This window comes from Gouania willdenowi, chromosome 21, assembly GCF_900634775.1.
Source record: "Gouania willdenowi chromosome 21, fGouWil2.1, whole genome shotgun sequence".
NCBI classification, from domain to species: Eukaryota; Metazoa; Chordata; class Actinopteri; order Blenniiformes; family Gobiesocidae; genus Gouania; species Gouania willdenowi.
In genome coordinates, this window is record NC_041064.1 from 31,792,466 (window position 1) to 31,813,834 (window position 21,369).

The 21,369-nt window shown below is 38.0% G+C and overlaps 1 protein-coding gene across 1 annotated transcript in view; it reads left to right on the forward strand.

The window, feature by feature from the left end:
- Positions 1–8,903: 8,903 nt before the first annotated feature.
- Positions 8,904–21,369, forward strand: part of LOC114455466 (inactive phospholipase C-like protein 1) — a 103,239-nt gene continuing 90,773 nt past the window's right edge. Inside the window, 1 exon segment of the mRNA XM_028436724.1 lies at positions 8,904–9,519. Coding sequence (XP_028292525.1) covers positions 9,355–9,519 — 165 coding nt within the window. The 5' untranslated portion in view covers positions 8,904–9,354.

A 21,369-nucleotide genomic window follows, 5' to 3' on the forward strand; every position in this document is an offset into this window, starting at 1 on the left:
GTCACATGACCACTTCTCTCTGAGAAAACATGGCGCGGTACGTGTAAACGGAAGAGTAGAATGAGGCATTTCTTAGCGTTATACTTAAAAAATATCACTGCCATAATAGACGTGAAACAACAAAGGAACACAGAGTGTTATAAGGAGGTTTGGAGCTTCTGTCTTCTTGCAACAAAGTCTCATGGGATGAGATTTCATGGGATTTATGAGGCGCCTTCCCACAACAACCTGCAATGAAAACACATTCAAAGCACAATCATTTGTCGACATTTAGAAATATTGCTTTAATTTTGCAAAAATCTGTAATGGAAACCCAGCTACTGTGATGAAGCAGAGAAGCTGCTCTTCATCAAAATAAAGCATTTTATTTTATATTGTGCATTATTGGAATGTCAGTGCTATATATATATATATATATATATATATATATATATATATATATAATCGGTTTATTCTTTGAAGCATTAATGTTAATTACTGTAAATTGAGCATGAGACACGCAATTCAATACATTCTGCTATCGGGAGACGAACGTAGAGGACAATCATAAATGCTAACATCACTATCACTCCAAGTGAACAACCAGTGAATCCTGCTTTTTACCAACACTGATCAGATGCTGAACAGCCTGTAAAAGGCACACGAGCATGTTTAGTTCTATTTTTCACTGAGATTTGGTGATTATTTTTTAATCTAAGTTTATAATATTTTTATTTATTTATTCATATTTATCAGACAGCAAAACTACTTTATCTATACTTACAGTACATTTATTTGTAAACCTACTAATAAGAGTTGTCAAGTTAAATGCATGTTGTTATACAGTAATTTTGTACTTTTGTACATTTTGTACATGATACATCCATAATGTATCATCGCATAAATCTCACTCTGACCTGACATTAAACGTCGAGAGCCCCTGACGTTAGCAAAGGAAACGCAGCTCAGCAAGCTAATGTTAGCGTGTCACACAGTGTGTGTGTGGCTAATCTGACAGATTATTATTGTGCATCTGTATTTTTTTTAATCGAAAAACATAATTGTAATATTTGTTTTACATTGCTGCTGTCATAGCTTTCAAAGGGGTCAGGGGACCTCTTTTTGTCTGTTTGTGGTGTGTAAACAGTCCTTTCTAATCCCGTTGAGCAGCTTCTGTTTGGCCTGTTTTTCTGCGTTTTCCTTGGACTTATCGCTGACATTTAAATACCACTTCACCGCACTCTGAGGCAACATGACAAAAGGCTTAAAGATCAGGTGACTGAGGCTGAATGAAGGACCTCACGAGGGTCGGCCGGCCTGGTGAAATCACCTACAGCGAGCTTCTGTGGAAAGTGGTGCCTTGGTGCTGCGATGTCACCTCGGTGAGAGAGAGTGAGAGCAAAGTGAGGGAAACACTGCAGTTAACACAAACTGAAGGAGACTGATGACAGAAATCCTTTGTTTCTCTCAGAGCTCAGTGAGCATTCAGCACCTGAATCACACAAACACTATCGACCAGGCTCACTTAGTCACTTCATGGCTCTGATTTCAGACATTTTCCAAATCCTTACCAATCCTCCTAAAAAACATCTAAAATGATAAAAAAAAAAAAAAAAGATTCAAAGAGTTTTTATGTTGACATGTTAACAGATTTTTGTGAACATTTTAGAGTTCTACATGAACCTGTAATAAACATGGAAGTGAGGCCGTCCATCATATTCTGTGACCATTGGAGGCAACAATTCAGTCACAAAAGTTATGTCAACAATGTAAGCTGTTTTATTGAGTGAAATATGTGATCGATCTTAACAGAATCATCTTTAACCAGATTATCAGCCATGTAGCTGAGTGTTGTCTCTAGATCCCAATGTGGTTTTCGTGCATGAAGAGTCACCTGTGACATGATCTTTGCTAGGACTGGGAGATGTATCTAGATATTTTTGGCTTTCATTACGTCTCAGAACAGCAATAAAAACTAAGTGAGATGGATTTCTGAGTGTGTCCTAATCCAGTCTTTCCCTTAAACAAGCCACATTACAGAACTCACTCACACATGCTGTCCACAACTGTTTGTTAATAAATGTGCCTGTGTGGCAGCAAATATAACCCTGAATTGTCTTTCTGGTCACACTTCATTTGATTTAAAATTATCAAGATTTATATTGTATATCATCATTTTGAGAAAAAATATTGAGATATGAGTTTTGGTCCATATCACCCAGCCCTAGGCTTTGCCATCCGCCATCGGGAAGCCTCTTTGGGACCCTAGGCGAGATTTCCTTTTGGCGCACCCTTATATGCCATTTTTTTTATACCAAGTAATTGATATTTACATCAGTGTTATATTATTACTATCTGAATCATTTCTAACACTTGCATAGTGGTCTTCACCATATCCACAAAGATGCTTTACATAAAGAGAAAACATGAGCAAAATTCACAAGCTAAAGAAGCCCCATCATTCATCCTTTAGTCCAGCCTTACAAGTTTATTCTCCTGGTTTTTCTGCCAGTGAAGTCATCGATGACACCGTCACATTTCCTCAGTGAATCTGACGGGAAAAAAAGAATGTGAACCCACTGTCTAGTCTATCAATCAAACCAAGTCATAGGATATGCATGATGTGATTACAAATTGATAAATATTTAGATATTTATAAATAGAGATGAAGCTGTACAAATTTAAGATGTAGCACAAAGCAGATAAAAGTAGATGAAAGTTATATATTATTTATGAAGTAGATTGACACAGAATAGTAATAAAACACAAGTTTACATATACAATACAGTTTTATTTAAAGTAAAAAGGTCTCGACTAAATTAGAAATATTAACGTTCTTAATTCATGCATCTATAATATGTTTACCTATCTATAAATCATGTCAAGTCATTTATACATATATATATATAGATTAAATACATAAGGCCCCCTGTATAAAACACAAACTGTGACGTCACTGCTTACATGTACTGTACATAATAATACATAATTCTCTTAAAATGACGTTAAACTACAATGTTATAAATTAATAGACCACTGTTGTCATACAATCAATGTTTTTGTTAAGCTAGTGTTTTATCTGTTTTTGTTTAGCACCCACTGCTAACATTAGCATGGTCGCTCTGCTAGCTTGTTTGACTATGATGGATGAATAAATTGTCATGGATCTTCAAACACTGGCTTACCTCTGACTTTTCCACATTTTCCTCCTCTTCCTTCCATTTTTTCTGCCCTGGGCACAGATCATTAGTTTGGTTGCTAACACATGACGTCACGTGCTGCAGCAGTAAACAGTAAACAACTGGTCCGAGCTGACGTCAAGCCTCAGAACTGAACTGTCAATCGATTTGGGGGGCGGGAGTAAAACTTTTTTTTTTATTTTCATTAAAACAAGACTTACTAGTTATTAATAATACTACCAATTTTAGTGTTCTAATGATATCAGGGCTTTGATTGTTTAATTAATTTAAAAAAAAATGTTAAAAAAAAAAAAAAAAATTCTTTTTTTTTTTTTCAATTTTGCGCCTCCATGATTGCCGGCGCCCCTAGCATTTGCCTATATTGCCTATGTCACGGGCCGGCCCTGTCGGCAAGAAAAGTGCAGGGAACAGAACAATGCTCTTTATATGTTTTTTGTCGACCTCACCAAGGCCTTTGACTCAGTCAATCATGGGGGGCCGATGGAAGATCCTTGTCAGGTTTGGCTGCCCACAGAAGCTCATCTCTCTCATCACTTCTTTTCACTATAGAATGCAAACCAGGGTCCAAGAAAATAGTGATACATCCAAACCATTTCCAATCAGGAATGGAGTGAAAAAAGGAATGCGTTCTGGCTCCAACCCTTCTTTCTCTACAATGCTGCTGGGTGTGTTCCAAAACTGCGATAGATGTGTTTACATTCAGTTCTGTTTTAGCGGCAACTTATGCGGGAATTCCCCTTTGTGGATGACTGTACACTGGCAGCTACCACTCATGATGACATCCAATACCTTGTGCATGGTGTCTTATCTTCAGACATTGTGGAAATACGAGAATCCTGGGGAAGGCCGAGGTCATGTTCCAACCACCTACATTCCCTTAGGACCCTGAAATTCTCTCTTTAATATCAGTAACCATTGATAATATTAGTAATAAAAACCCTAGAGAGATTTTGCTACCTAAGCAGCACTGTTACCAACAATGGATGACTTGACAATGAAATCTCGCTGCCTACCTCTAAAGCCAGTTCATCCATTCAAAGACTGACAAAGAGATTGTGGCATAACCATTATCTGTAGCATCCAACAACTAGAACGGTTCCATCAGAGAAGTCTGTGATCAATATGCAACATCTAGTGGCAGGACATGGTGTCAAACCTTGTGGTCCTGCACAGGTATGGCTTACCCAGCACTGAAAGTCCCAGCTCGGCTTGGTAGGGTATATTGTTCAGGTGCCTGATTGCCGCATTCCAAAGATGCGGTTATATGGGCAACTAAAGGAGGGACGGTGAAACCCTGGAGAGGCCCCTTTTTCGCTTCAAAGAAAGATTGAAAGCCAATCTCAGGAGCTGTAACATTAAGTAGGAATCTGGCAGGGAAAGGTGGAAGCAGCAGATTAGGTATGACATTAAGTTTGTCAACTGGTCAAGAGGTGAATCCATCCAAGACAGGAGAGCTCGCAGAAAATGAGGACTTCTCACCTTAGAACACAATAAAACCTCCTGCAGTGTTTGTGGTAGATTGTGTGTCCAGTATGAGGCCATTATTGTAACAAAACTATTTGCGTAATATAATCCGTGTGTCTGCACATTGATCGTGTGTGTGTGGAATTGCAATGTGTAAAACTATTTTTGTGTGCGTAAAACAATCCGTGTGTCTGCACCTTGATACGTGCGTGTGTTTTAACCCGTGTGTGTAGAATTAGGTTTTGTAAACAAAGTTGTCTGTGCGTAATCCAATCTGTGTGTCTGCAGTGATATCCGTATGTGTGTCATGGAACCGGGACACTCTGTTGGCTGTTGGCTCTGTGCACAGGACATTTAGAACACATTTGATCTGATCTGTAACTTTTTGAAACTTGTTACTCATGCAATACCAACAATCATCAAAATGAAGTAAAAACTACTGCTGGGACTTTATCAAGTTGATTGCAATTAATTAATTACAGTTAAATAACGCACAAAAAAATAAAAAATAAAAAACGCAGTTAATCGCTTTTTCTTTTTTCACTCCAAACAGTGCGGAACCTTTCTCATTGTGGGCAAATTGTGCAAGAAAGAGTTTGCTGATCACCGGGACTTTGCAGCCTCCGCTACCACCTCAATGCTAAACCTGTAGCAGCTACCACCTCAATGCTAACATGTAGCAGCTACCACCTGAATACTAAACAAGTAGCAGCTACCACCTCAATGCTAACATGTAGCAGCTACCACCTGAATACTAAACAAGTAGCAGCTACCACCTCAATGCGAAACATGTAGCAGCTACCACCTCAATGCTAACATGTAGCAGCTACCACCTCAATACTAAACAAGTAGCAGCTTCCACCTCATTGCTAAACATGTAGCAGCTACCACCTCAATGCTAACATGTAGCAGCTACCACCTCAATGCTAACATGTAGCAGCTACCACCTGAATACTAAACAAGTAGCAGCTACCACCTCAATGCGAAACATGTAGCAGCTACCACCTCAATGCTAACAAGTAGCAGCTACCACCTCAATACTAAACAAGTAGCAGCTACCACTTCAATGCTAACATGTAGCAGCTACAACCTCAATGCTAACATGTAGCAGCTACCACCTGAATACTAAACAAGTAGCAGCTACCATCTCAATGCTAACATGTAGCAGCTACCACCTGAATACTAAACAAGTAGCAGCTACCACCTCAATGCTAAACATGTAGCAGCTACCACCTCAATGCTAACATGTAGCAGCTACCACCTCAATACTAAACAAGTAGCAGCTACCACCTCAATGCTAAACATGTAGCAGCTAGCAGGGACAACAGTCCTAGTGGGAGCAGACAGTGTTTCCAATCCACACTGGACAAGATGACAGGGTTCAGAGCTAGAATGAATAAGTCCACGAGTGACAAATGAACAAAGTCAGTGGATAAATGATTGTAGTGGAATGTCGACCACTCTCAGTGGTAGAGGATGTGGGTGGGGCTAGAAGCGCTGCTACAGATAGCATCATCTGATCATACATATCAACTACTACAGTATGTAGAAAGACTATTTCAAACAAAATTCATCAGCTTAATCAGTTGGTCTATTTATTTCATACCATGGATGTTCTAACTATTTTGCACAGGTTTCCCTTCTCTGTAATGTTCTGTACTAAGTGCTATTTTTTTTTAATTTTAATACACAACAACAAATTTGTTTTAGAAAGTTTACAAAAAATGCAGAAGAGCATTAATAGAGCTGACTTAAATTTAAGTTTGTGCTTTGTGAACAATGCAACCGTAATATTCTTTATTCATATTGCGCTTGGAAATAATAAACACAATTTTGTTGTTTGAACTCATTTATTTTCATTGATTCAGTCATTGACCAAAATCCCTCTGAATTGAAAAATATTGATTCTAGTGTCAAAAATTGTTCAACGATTAATGGAGATTGATTAATTACAAGGTCTGTAATTAATTAGATAATTTTTTTAATCAAATCCCACCACTAGTAAAAAAAACTTTTATGCATTCATCTACTGGACTCCACATCCCACAATGCAATGTGTAGAACTTTTCTGATATAGTCGATAAATCACAAGTTTACAGTGTAGATTAAATCAAACTTTCAATTTAAATTTCATCCTATTTATGGAGTCTTGATTTAAGAGTCGTCGGCTTTTCCCAGACACAAGAAGATTTTTGCTCGTAAATGTTAAACAAGTTTAATATTTACGAATATGGGCCCGACACATTTCATAGTCGATTATCAGGATAAATTCACTCTTAATGATTTTTTTTTACATCATTTGGTCAAAAATCCATAATAACTTTTCAGAATATTGTAAACCACCCCGCGCCACACACTGGTGTCAGAGGGAGACCAATAACAGATGGAATAAATGGTGTGTAAAAGGTGGAGAGAGTCTGGACACTGAGTGGTGAGTGTTCTTTCTCTGCTCTGAGCTACAGCTGGGAGTTCTGCGTCCAGGGGCTCCTGGGAATCTGACCGCCTGTGAGCACTTTGGGATGGGGGAGGGGCTCATGGCAGCACCCACTGCTCTTTGAGGACAGTAATTATGAGCTTCCAGTCTCTAAAACATAAAAAAAACTCTTCAATAACACAAAAAACAATTGCTAAATGTGTCAAGTCACAGCAAATACTGTAGCTCCAGAGTTGTGCGTGTTCCCAAAGATGCTGGTGGTTTAGAAACAGCCAGGGGAGGGAGGAACGTGGTGGTTTCCATTCTAGTCCCGCAATTCTACATACTACAGCATTAACACACCTCAGACCACAGGCATAAGGTCATCGGACGTTTGCCGTTCATGGTCGGGAATTGAGACAACTGAGACAAAAATACTCCCCCATCACTCAATTAGTACCCCCTTATTTTATTTACAGGTTGTTTACATGTTTGCCTCTACTGCTGGAGCAACCATAATTTATGCATATCAACCTGTAAAGTTTACTCTGATTTAAAAAAATTGATTTTTCTTTTTTTTTTTCTTTTTGCCCTTTCTGACACCTGCGACAAAATATTGTCTTTAACTATTTCCTTTTTAGTGCATTCATACATATTTTATATCTGGTAATATATCTGCTTAATTATTTTGTAGTTTGATAAGCTTCAACATTTTAGGAAGGGTTTTATTGCAAAATAAGGTCACATTATAATTATTTTTTTCCCATTAATGCAATTGAGGCTTGATGGGTGGAAAAACTGTCTGGTACATACAGGATAAAAAAATAACTAATTATGTTAGAAATACATTCATATATGTTTCCAAGTAACCCTAGTTGGAAACCACTGCTCTACGGGACAACAGATATCTCCAGTGTTCCTTTCTGTGAGACACATGTTGGATTCCTTCTTTGCGAAGGTGAACCCTGAGTCCATCATTCCAGCAGTGAGGTGTGACGGCCAGGCTTCATGTGCTAATGGGCGTCAGCTACCAAACACATTCCTCAGCCGTGTGACACGCACACCAGGCTGAGGTGTAGAAACGTAGTACGGTACATACCAATACATGTATCTGCATCCATATGAAAACAAACAAACATATAATATCCACATTGGTTTATTTTATGAATAAATATATATGAAAAGTACATGATATTAATTATTAACCCGACATGACAGGGAAAACATTGCAGAATGTGGTGAGTCAGCAGGTGAGAAAGTTATAGAAAATATAAATAAAGTGATGGTAATAATAATAATAATAATAATAATAATAATAATAATAATAATAATAACAATAATAATAATACATTTTATTTGTAATGCATGTAATACATTTGATTAAAAAGGACTAAAAGAGGCATTAACTGTTAATATATATATATATACGTTTATTGTAAAAACATGATATTATATTGTAAACCAAAAAGTATATTGTACAAACAATATAGTGTACACACATTATATTACTTTGTAGAAACATGATATTGTATTGTACAAACAATATACTAATATTGTACAAACAATCCCAATGACATTCCAAGACTGTAAAAATAAAAGAGTTATAACTGTAAAAAAAAAAAAAAAAACTATAATGGTGAAATAAAAATTCACAAATGTCATACAAACAAAGTTTTTTTTCAGTCAACCCCAGTCTTTGCTCGCGTTCTCGGACCTCCACCGTCAGTCCCGTCCCACCCCACAGTGTCCGCTGGGGGCGCGCATTGGTCGGTGTGGCCGTCAGTCGGCTGTCGGGGCGGCGTTTGGGCGGGAGGGGCGGAGGCTGGGGAGGCTCGGTTTGACTCAGAGTCGCTGTCAGTCGGGTTTTAGTCCTTGTCAGTAGTCGCTGTTTTGCATTTGAGCGGAATAACTAAACAAAAACGGACGCTGTGGTCCATCGTCTGTTACTCCCGGTGCACTTTGACAGACCTGGCTGGTCCTCTGGATCTTCGCTTTTTTGGATCTTCGGTTCTTTGGATCTCCAGAGAATCGCAGCTTGGCTCCGTCTGCGCGTCGCCGACTTGTTGCGTGTCTCTGCTTGATGCTCCCGCTGAATGGAGCATGGAGACCGGCTCAGAGCTCCAGCCTGAAGCCTGAAACCTGCAAGTCCTTCCCGGTCTGAGGATCCAGGACCAGGACTCCCCAGAGATGCGTTTTTACACCCACCCCGAGACATTTCTCCGTTAATGCGGTCCGAGCACGACCGAAGAAAGAAAACTTGGACACACCGACCTCCCAAAGCGTCTCTTCCTCGCTGATATGTCGGAGCTTGACGGCTCCGGGGACGCTCCGGACTTCATCCCGCCAAGAATGCCCCGTGGCCGGCGCAGCGGAGTGGTTCTCCCCGGAGGACCAGAGTCCGACTCCGACCGAGTGAAGCTGGAGTCAGTGAAGGCAGCACCGCGTCGGAGCAGCATCATTAAGGTAAAGTTACACTATCTTCTTACTTTGACCTTCTTTTCTTGTCCAAATATGTTAAAAAGCACAGAAACAAGACTTTAGTGACTATGTTGTTGCAACAAGTTACAACAGGAAAATCTACTGAAGTGGGTAGAAATAAGTTTTCATTTTCACAGCCTTTAGACCAGTTATTCTAAACATGTGGATCGGGACCCAAAAGTGGGTCACGGACGTGTTTTTAGGACGTGTCTAGGCATCTGCTGTCACACATTTATCGAAAAGGTTCTGTGCTTTTATTTTGAAGAAGAACAGCATCCAGAAAGCCTCAGTGTTATAGATAATATTTAAATCCTCATTTAAAACACACCTTTTACAATAACCTTTGAACAAAACTTATTAATGTTTTTTACTCCAAAGAACGTTAATTAATTAATTATTATTTTCCATGTTTCTGTCTACTTCCACTGTCTGTTTTTGCAAACCGTGGGTGCTGGGGTGATGTTGGGTTGATGTTTTTACTCTATTCTTTCTATTGTTAATCACTTTTTTTGTGTATGAAAAGAGTTACTTATTATTATTTATTTAACTGATTGATATAAAAGGGAGTAAGTTTGTACTCTTGTAGTTTTACCAGTATCAAACTACTGTGATGTAAACCTTTTTGTCTTTGAATTTAAATGTTTTATTTTCTGTATCTGCAGGATATTATTCCAAGAGAATACATTATCTCTGCAATAACCCACCAAAAGGCTGTTTTACGCGATACAACCCATAAAACTCATCATAACAAAACGTTTTGTTAGAGATCAGTGTTTTGCTGAGATAAAGTCTTAGTTATTTTTCTACATTTATTCACTTATTCAAGCCCTAAAAAGTACAAATATTTGCTTTAAAAGCAGTGAAATGACACTTAACCAACTTTTAAAACTGGGTAAAATATGTAGCATTAGTTCATTGTTGATCAGACGAAAGGTAAGGTAAGACAAAACTATTTCCATTTTGGTTTTTGCCTTGTGGTGTCCTATATTTGCCTGTGGTTTAGGAGGTTGTTGGGTTTAAAAGTCAATGTTGTGCATTTTCCAAAGCCTTGGGGTCGAGGGTCACTGTCCACTCTGCACCTTCCTTGTGATTTATCTGCTTTTGCCACGTTTCTACAGCTCCGCTGTTGATTTTAGATCTCCGAAAGCAGTCGTCGGACCACATTTTTTAGATAATTAGATATCATAGCGCGCACACAGGCACTACAGGGCGTTCAAATCAAACCATCAGGGCTGGGAACAGCTTCCACGATGGAGTGCAGCTCTTTGTGTTGCTCCCAGTAATCCATGGTTGTCAGAATACCAGTAAACATAACCCCAAAGATTGATTAGTGATGCAAGATATTATCGGCATGTTTTCTATATCGGCCAATGTTGTCTTTAAAATTATAGGCACACCGTGGACTTTGTGACCTAAAGAGTTGACCCATATGAGTTATTTTAAATGATTCCTCATAGCGCTTGACAGTATCAATGCTCCTAGCGGGGCATCCCTCTTGAAATACCGACTATGTAAGTTTGGTGAGACGGACTCTCTTTGGCCGGGTCATGTGACCTGGAGAATGTATCACTTTACAGCAGTCACGTGACCACAGGCTCATTGGGCTAAAGGCTTTTGCTGGTATTTTTCTGCCTGTTCGACTCCTGGTCATGGCCGAGGCAAGCAAAAAGTTTAAAACTGCGTCTGAGGAGGGTCGCCTTTCCCCCGGCCGCCGAACCGCCACCCGGCGAAGGGGGCCGACAATGGCAGCGAGGTCAGGGAGTAAGCGCTGGGCCTCCGGCGGCGGCTCCTCCAGCCGCGGCGCGAGCCCAGCCCCGCTTCGCACCCCAGCCCGACCGACCCAGCCCTTAGTGCCAATCCTTTTCCTGAAGTTACAGGTCGACTACTGTCAGCATACACAATCAAAAGACAAGGTAGGCTGGCCCCACTGACTGTTTGTTGATTTTTGCAACAGTGCTGCGGCACTTGTGGCCACTCGGGGCGCTTGATGTAAAAGTTACAGGTCTAGCGCCCCTAGTGGCCAAAAGTTACACAGTGTGCCTTTAAGTATTAGACATTGGCCATTCTATTGATATAATTAACTGATAAAATAACAGTCTCTGCTTCCTGGTTTGATCCAAAAACCTCATATACGTAGACGTCTCATCACCCTTGGTTAGGCGTGACTTAGTGCTGCCATCCTGCGAGCAGGGAGCAGACTGCAGGAGTCCTTGGAAATAAACGGAGGTAAGAAGCAATCAGCTATCTCAACATAAAATGGAATTTACAGATTTCCAAACGGTTAGATTTTTCCCCTCATATATGGGCAAATTTGGCATTTATTAACATTGTTTTCAGGAGAAATTTTACCCACTGAAATATCTAGTGTGCATTGCTTCATAAAGCAGAAAAATCATTTTTTCCTATTCTGCTTGTTTTTTTTTTTTTTTTGTAATGCAGGTTTAGTTGGCGATTTTCAGCTCTTTTTCTTTTCCTTTCCACTCTGTTATCATCAACTGTATCCATGGAAACCAGAGAACAACTTTTTGGTATACATTTTTAAAAAGGCAATGAAAGACATTAGGTACTACAACAGGAGCCATTGAGTTGTACCTCAGTGTGTGATGGCTGTGATCAACTTTCGTGTTTTCCACTCACTTCGTTACCACTAAAAGGTAAAGAAGTGGAAAGACCTTCATCATTCAACGCTGTGTAAAATGAAAATGATGAAAAATTCAGCACTACTGCTCATACAACACAGCTAACATAAGTGAGCTACTACAAACGTTAAATTTCATGATTTTCAACCTCCCAAAGGTGCCCCTAATGAAAATTTTGCCCAAGATATTCCTTCAAAATAAAATGCCATGTTGGGTTTTGTGGCCTGAGGCCATTTAGTCTGACTTTTATTGTGAAGCCTGAGGCCGTGTCATTTGACGGTGTTTGGTTTGACAAGTGAGGACTTTTCACCTGAGAGGTTTTGCTGAGTCATGAGTCCATTTGGTCTGATAAGTGACAGGTTTTCCTGTTACCTGATGCCTCACTCAGACCTGAGGATGGCCTAAAACGTACACCGTGCTGCCATCATGAGATATAGGCATGGGAAAACTGTGAGCCCTGGAAAAAGTGTGCAGTTTCATAGAATTTGTGTATTTGGAGAAACTGATATATTTACAACTGAATTATTATTTATTTATTTATTTAGTTTGTTTCCGACATGGTTACATTTACTTTTGAGTTGGTGATTTACACCAGGGGTTCTCAACTTTGGGGTAGGGACCCTATTTGCGGTCGCGAGACAATTTGAGTCCATTGTTGCTTATTTTTTCCCATTTTCTGCAACTACACTAAACTTTTCATATTTTATCCTATTTTCATCACTTTTTCTTGCCATATTTTTGCTCCTTTTAATGCATTGTTGCTACATTTCTCCCATTTCTGCCACTTCTCCATCAAATTTGTGTGCCTTTTCTGCACATTTTTTCCACTTTTAAGACATTTCCAGCTCTTATTAACCCTTTCCACCACTCAACATGCATATGTTGACCCGTCATTGTCACTTTTAACCCTTTTTTTTTAAACCATATTTCATGCTTATTTCACCCAATTCAACCACATTCACAATTTGCCATGCCCTTTATCTGCCAGCTTAAAGTAATTGTTTCAATACTGACACTTTGAACCCTTTTTACCACCTTTTAACCATTTTCTGTGGTTTTTAAAAACCCATTTCACCATGTTTGGACACTTTTAACTCATTTTATTTCTGATTAAAACAATGATTTACATCTTTAAGATGACTATGTACTATGGCCCAAATAATAGTAAACTTCCTGGATAACAGTGTATATTATTCAGGTAAATAAATAAATGTGGTTATCACAGATTCATAGAACAATGGTTCATCATTTTACTGACTTTATGGATGGACCCCAAAAAGCTCTCCTTTATTCTCCCTTATAGATGACCCTGTCTCCACATGACTGTTCTTCATTGTTCATGTTTGTGTTCAACCACCTTCAGATACAGTGGGGGTCCCCGGTCTCTGGAACCTTTCCTTTTGGGGCTTGTTGTGATTGAGAACCAGTGATTTACACAATGAGTCGTTTTTACCGTCAGTTTTTACTTTCTCCTGCATGCCAAATTGGGAGCTTTAGAGGGCCAGATTTGGCCCCTGGACCTTGAGTTTGACACATCTGCCTTAGGCCAACACCGAAGAATTGTTTCTGTTCATTCGAGGTGTCAACTATATCAAAGTAGCGATAAGATTATCAAAAGCCAACGACTTGTTTTAAATGTATGGCTGAGACTGGGGTTTGGTCCATTCTACTATTGGGGGCTGTTGTGACCCTGTCCACTGGTAATTTGCCCTGTTCCCAGTCTGAGCTCAGATTGCAGGTCACAAACCCACAGAGGGTCATGTTTGACAGGTCACTGGTCACCGACACTGTCTAATGTATCCGCTCAACTCGGCCACCTGAGAAATGTAAATAAGTCCGTCACTGTAAGTGGGCCAACGGGCAGCGTCTTGAGTTTCATCTGATTCTGTGACTCTGCGCCTCCTCTGCTCTGCATTTTTAACTACTGTGGTGATTACATGATGAAAACCAACAGAACTTTCTGAAAAGCTACAGAACGGAACAGTCGGTTCTTTGTAACACTTCAGAAACAGCCAAATGGGTAGATCTCAGTCCTAAATCAGCCCATTATTTGTTATTAGTAGATGGTTATGTGATAAACGGGGAGTAGAGATGCACTCTTAGCCGTTGGCATTTACTTATCTGATTGTTTTCAAACTCCTCCGGCAGAGTTCTTGGAAATAAACAATGGCTTTTCCTTGAATTTAAATGTGAAACGAATCCCAAAAGATTTTTTGCTAACCTTTAGTATTCACAAAATTAGAAGTTAATGTTTTATAATCTAGTAGCAAACATCTATCCCTCGTTCAAAGAAAGAAAAAGCTTTTTGAGACAAAAGGTCTTCTTAAAATGTTTACATAAAATATGACAAATGTCAATGTCAAACTAAAAAAAGGTCATTAGTTATTGACAGTATGACCTTAAAAATGTATTTTCCTATCCTTGTAGACAGACAGATAAAGATAGTGGAATGTACAAACAAAATCCAAAATATCCATTTGACACTTTCAACATGCAGCTGTTTACCTAGAAAGTTAAAGACTGAAATTGACATTTCTACAGATAGAGTCTTCTTTTTCTAATCGTGTGTGCAGCTGCTGTTTCATATTCCTTCTAATGTTTCTATGGCGTTTTTTCAGGTGGGAAATTAAGTAAAGTTGAAGTTGTTTTCCCTCCTCTGGGAATCTTTGCATTCCACGTACTGACTGTAAATGGTCCGTCTTCCTCTGAGACTATGGGATGTTGCTAACTTACTGTTTTCCTTGTGGACTTCACTGGTGTTGCCTTATCAACTAGTTGACCACTCTACCAACCCAGTCTCACTCCCAACTCGTCACATATCGACATTCCGGAATTACCCTTGGCATCACTATGTGACGCTAAGGGTTCGTAAGATTTTTTTCACTGCAACTTTTTAAAATAAGCCTCCTAAACCTAACCCTAAACTAAACCTAACCCTAAACTAAACCTAACCCTAAACTAAACCTAGCCCTAAACTAAACCCAACCCTAAACTAAACCTAAACCTAACCCTAAACTAAACCTAACCCTAAACTAAACCTAGCCCTAAACTAAACCCAACCCTAAACTAAACCTAACCCTAAACTAAACCCTAAGTTATGGTTAAAATTCTCACTAGAATAAAAAAAGGCAGACCCTTAGCGTCAGATAGTGACGCCATAGGTACCCTGCTGAACGCCAATATGTGTCCAGTTGGGAGTGAGAATGTGTTAACTCTACACATGAGGTTTTTCAAAAACAATTAAATTTAAGCACAAAATTTTCCACTACTAGGGCAAAACATTTGAAAATATCCGAAATCTTCATCTGAATACCAAGTTTTTATGTTACAGTTTCATTTATTCAGACAACTTTTTTCAGGAAATTTACTTTGAAGAAAGAACACATAAGGACACATCAAAGCGATCAGCACACACCTCTGAGAAAGACTGACAGTTGGCAATCAAAACATGTCAGGAGATCAAAGTAAATTTCAAAGTGAATTTCCTGAAACGAAGTAGTCTGAATAAATGAAACCATAACACATTATTAAAAAAAGAACTTGCTGCAATTATTACACACAGCTTTTTTTTTTAGTAGAAATACTACATAGATGTGCACACTGTGAGACAGAGAGGCAAATCACACTGAAAAGACACCAATAACCATTGGAAGTAGAATCAATGTATGGTATTTCCAAGTATTTATTTAGTTTAAAGCAGTGAACAACAAACATTTGGACAGTAAACAGTCCTACAACTACATTGTTTAACTACAATTAAACGATGGCAGCTCAATATAAAGAACGGAAAAAAATAGTAATAGTCAAATGATAAATCAGTCATCAGGAATACTGTTAAGCTCTCAATAAAGTCAATATTACCTGCACCACTGTATATATGTTTATATATTTATATTTATTTAAATATATATACATATATTTTTTTTTTGAAAAAAAAGAAAGATAAAAGTAAAAAAAGAAACAATTTATCCTTTATCCTGATCCTCTATCTATCCTTTATTTATCATGTATACCTATCATTATTATTATTACTGTTACTGGCTTGTGTTTTGTGTTTTCTGTTCTGCACACCGACTACTGAGTCCCTGTGCTGTTTTTTAAAACTGTACTTGGCTAAATAAACTTTTCTGATTCTGATAAAACATTTCCAGGTCTCTTTTAGCATCAACAGATGAGGAGAAGCTTTGACTTAGGGCTGGGCAAAAAAATCTATTTAATCGATTTATCAAATTTGGAGCTAAAATTTTTATTTTGCAAATTCAAGTTTGTTTTTTTTTTCCCACGACAGTTTATTTGGACTTTTTTGCGTTCCGTCCTTGTGGGTTACCGTAGCCAGACATGTCCAAATTGCAGCGAGGAACACACGTTTGAGGAATGCATTGAAGGTGTGCAGGCCAAATATAGCAACTGTGGACGGGAGCACCGAGTTAAGGACAGAAAATGTGAAATAAGGAAGAAAGCAGAGGAAGTGGAGAAAGGAAAAAGGTTTAATGACATCAGCTATGCTGAAACAGTGAAAAGAGTGCAGAAGGAAAAAGAAGAGAGAGATAATGGGAAAGATTGTAACAGAAGCAAAGCAAACAGTGCAGGAACAGAGAGAGGAGAGGGAAAAAACTAACAATGTTGATCAATCAGAGGAAGGAGGATATCAGTGGAACATTACTTTGGATAAGTTAGTCTTATTTATTGCATATGTGATCAATTCCACTGACCAGGCCAAACAGAAGATGGAAAATATTAAGATAATCGTGAAAGGGGCAGAGAAATTCTACATATGAAGGAGCTGTCATTGGAGGAAGTTAAAAACATGTTGGAGATTCAGACCCTGGTTGGTCTCCTGGAGATTCACTGCATCTCTGTGGTGGATTTACAGGAGCCTTTTGACTTTTCACAATATATCTGATGTAGGGGTGTGTATTGCCTGGCATCTGGCAATACAATTCGCATCCCAATACATAGGTCACGATATGATCCCAATAGTAAAGTTTTTTTTTTTTTTATAAATATGACTTAAGGAACAACTAATCTGTAAATTTGAACACCTTCATTAGAACTTTATGTATGAAATATATTTTATTGGCATATTTTACACTCAAAACATTGGCTTTAACATGCCATGTGCCAACAACTTAAAATATAATAAAAATAACATACAATCTGCCTGTGGTGTTTAAACCAACTGTGACTTTACTGAGGTATATGCCTAGAACAACAAATAAATGCAGAAAGTTAGAATTTTCCTTTTAGATTTTAGTGAAAAAACACAAGCTGGTCAACATGCCCAGGTTTCAGTGCACTTCTTTGTGCAGTTACATTGTCTCCTGCAATGGAAAAGACTTTCCTGGTTAAATAAAGGGAAAAAATAAATGTAAAAAAAAAATATATATATATTATTTTTTTTTTTCAATTAAAAAAATTGATATGAATGCATTCAGAATCGAGTGACGTAATATCGCAATATACCGTCGAATCGATTTTTTTCAACACCCCTAATCTGATGTATGCAGTCATTTTTAAGTACATTGGAAAAAAAAAAATCAAAAATCGAATCGAAACTCGAATTTTTCTTTAAAAAATCACAGTTTTTTTTTTTTAGGCAAAATCTCCCAGTCCTACTTTCACTACATATTCATACAAACAGAGCAGCATGTAATCATTGACATATTACATTAGATTAAAAACACCTCCAATACACTCATTTTTATGTCCCTCGCTTGTTATGGGACTACGGATGGAAATTAGCGTTTAGCTAAATCCTGTGTATTTACATAATTGGCTGTACATTAATGCACACTGTCCCACTCAAATAAACAAATAATACAAACCTTATTTGTGAGCACACACTCTAGGACTTGTATGTAAAATTCTTGTCCAAAACCAAAAATAAACATACTGTTTGCAGAAAACTGAAATAAATTAAAATGATAATTCATTGCTTGTGTGCGCTGCTTTGTTCCCACGTTCCAGTAATTATCTTTATAACGCGGATCAAGGCGTATGTGAGGCTACGGCGTAGGGGTCTGTGTCGACGCTGAGGGCTACACGTAGCTACAGTGTCTACGTGATGCAGTAACAAAAATCACTGTTTTCACTCAGTGCTATGTCTGCTTCGAAGAGTCTTTAGTGCTCAGATCAATTCTAATTAGGGATGTAACGATTAATCGTAAGGCAGTTAAAAATCGATTCATAGGTATCACGGTCGATATCGATTTTCTGAAAATTGAATCGCAGTACTTTTTTTAACCAGCAGAGTGTAGGCGGCGGGCGGAGTCCGCTAATACTTTCTTTCTGGCTACCTTCTACTCTTAAATATGTTAATAAATGATTATTTACCCCTTTAGCACCGAAAGAAGATCTGTAATATTACTTGAATATCTGTAAAAGTCACGCTTTTCTATTAGCTCTGTCTGCTAGCATAGCTTCTCTTCTTCACTGCAAGATATCTGCATGCCAACCGACCACTGTGTTACCAGCGCCCTCTGCTGGTTCAAACAAATATGACGTAAATCAGTGCAATCGTTTTTTTTTTTTTAAAGTCCAATTGTTAAGGCACAAAATACATTTTCAGTTGCACTTTTAAAAGAAAAATAACTATTATGCAGTTTTGCATTGTTTATTATAGAACCAGAATTTAAATTAATAGGCTTCATTTTCATTTGTATTATTCCTTTATTTATTTCATTCAAGATTTATTTTTAGTTAAATTGCATTGTTTTGAATAGTTTATCAAGGAATTCTTTTGACAATGAAAAATAAAAGGAAAATAGTACAGCATTTTCTAGTTTTTTATCCCAAAAAAAAAAAAATTTGTCTACAGTCCCATTTTGTAAAATAAATCGTGAGAGAATCGTATCGTGAGCCCAGTATCGTGAATCGGATCGTATCGGGAGTTGAGTGAATCGTTACATCCCTAATTCTAATACATCCACAAGTGCGTGCTGGTGGCCATTTTAGCTTGTGTCAACACAACATCCTGTTTCCAACAAGTTATTTTTGTGACAAAAGTGTTTTAATGACTGAATTTTTGGTACATCACTAGTCGCTTTATATATACAGGATATTGCATATATATATATATATATATATATATATATATATATATATATATCACACTTACATTTATTTATAACTCATGCTACTGTTGGTTTATTCCGTCACTGAAAAAACAAACAAAAACGACTAGTGTTTTGGCACGTGGCTAGAGCCGTTTAGATGTCAACATCTTTATCTGAGAACTCCATACTAGCGACTAGGGGTGGGAACCTCTGGATACCACACGATACAATACGATACGCGATACAAAGCTCACTATAATGATTATCTCATGATATGTATACATACTGCAATTATCAATATATTGGTCAGAAATCAATCTACGATAATCTATGACACAACAAGACAAAAAAGATTAAACAAAAAAATACACTTTTAATTTTATATCTCCGAAAGACAATAAGTTGAAAAAGTGTCCTATGAACAGTGACACTATTTTAGTGCAACATTTTTGTAAATAAGTGTCAACATACCAATGTAAACAAATAAGTATCTCCAATAGTGCTTTCTGTAAACAAAAAATAGGGTCTTTCTTACCAGTGACTTACCAGCACATTTTAGTGAAAAAGCACAAAAGGTGTTGAATATAATAAAATAAATCTTAAATACAATAAAATCAATATTCACATTCTTCAGAAATTAAAGTGCATATGGTATAAACAGATTTCAGATTGATGTAACAAAAGCTTTTTGTTTTTATTTTTCTTGTGAACCTTTCTGCAAAATGGATTCACTGGACAGATACATGCCCACTGCCCATGTTAAATGTGCATGTTTTTCTTAAGAAAGAGCAGCTGGTTAGCGTGTTCAGGAGTGAGCACACATCTTTTATCATTGATGTTGTCTCCCGCAGTTGCTGCTACACTAGTGCCGGGAATACACAAATACATTTGTGCCCGTTTGGACAGAAGAGGGTCGACATGGGCTTGACTTTTCCACCATAACAGCAGATCCTCAGTCAGTGGAAGAGACGCAGCATCTTGGTATTGTTTTATTTCTCTCTCCGCAAGGGCCCTGGTTGATTCTGACTGAAACGATGCGGATGAATCGTTCTTGAAGGTCTGACCCAGCAGGTCCACTCGTGCAGACTTTCTCTTCTTTGCGTTCTGTGCAACGAGCTCACAGTCCGCTTTGTCCTTGTCACCATTTGTGTGAGGCATCTCCTCAGAGTCTTCCTGTAGTTGCTGCCCAAGTACTTGTGCACCCTCCTTACATTCTACAGCCTTTGACAGTAGCTTGGCGTAAGTGTTTTGCACTTCTTCAGGTGACATAAAGCGCAGCGATTTAAATCGTGGGTCAAGGTCTGATGAGATGTGCAGCAGATCCTTTTCTTCCAAAAATGTACATCTCTTGAGGAGATCCTGGTGAATGGCACCCTTAAATGGGGTATTGTGCTTTTTTCAATCACATATCATTCTATAGCACACTACAATGATGATGCAACCTTATGTTGGTCTGTAAATACAGTAAATTAAAATAACTGCTTTGAATACATTTGCTCTTGCATCATGGCTGTATCATCATGGCCTTGAAATAGGCCTCTGTCTCTTTAAGAAGCTCCTACCTGTTCCGACACGCCCCTTTGACACGCTGTCTGTGGCATCATCACAACACCACTGCATCTCCTCCACACGCTTTGAAACTATTATCGATCTTTGGTACATTTTAATTTGACTATTGGAAAGGAGCTACACTTTATCACTTTGTGAACAATGGCCATGCAGGATATTGTGCATACGTACGAATTTGATCCTGCGTCTGACCTGGAAAATGACTTTGAAGACAAACCTGAGAGAGTTCAGAGGCTCTTACAAGATCTCTGCTTGGTAATATTCAACATTCTTGTCATAAATAAATAAATCAATAAATAAATATACCTAATTTTGAAGCTACATTTTGCATTTCTGTAATATATAATCAAACTATGTTTAATTAAATCATAAATATAACATAAAATGCACAATCTTTTTTATCATAAAGGGCAACAGTTAAACATTTGATTAACAATTAATTTTTTGTTAAAAGCAACATAAATAGTTCAATTTTGGAGCTGGATGTTTGGCTAAGAACAGTTAAGTTACATTATGAAGCTACATGTTGCTATGAAATCACATATGGACTTGATTGTATATAGCGCTTTATC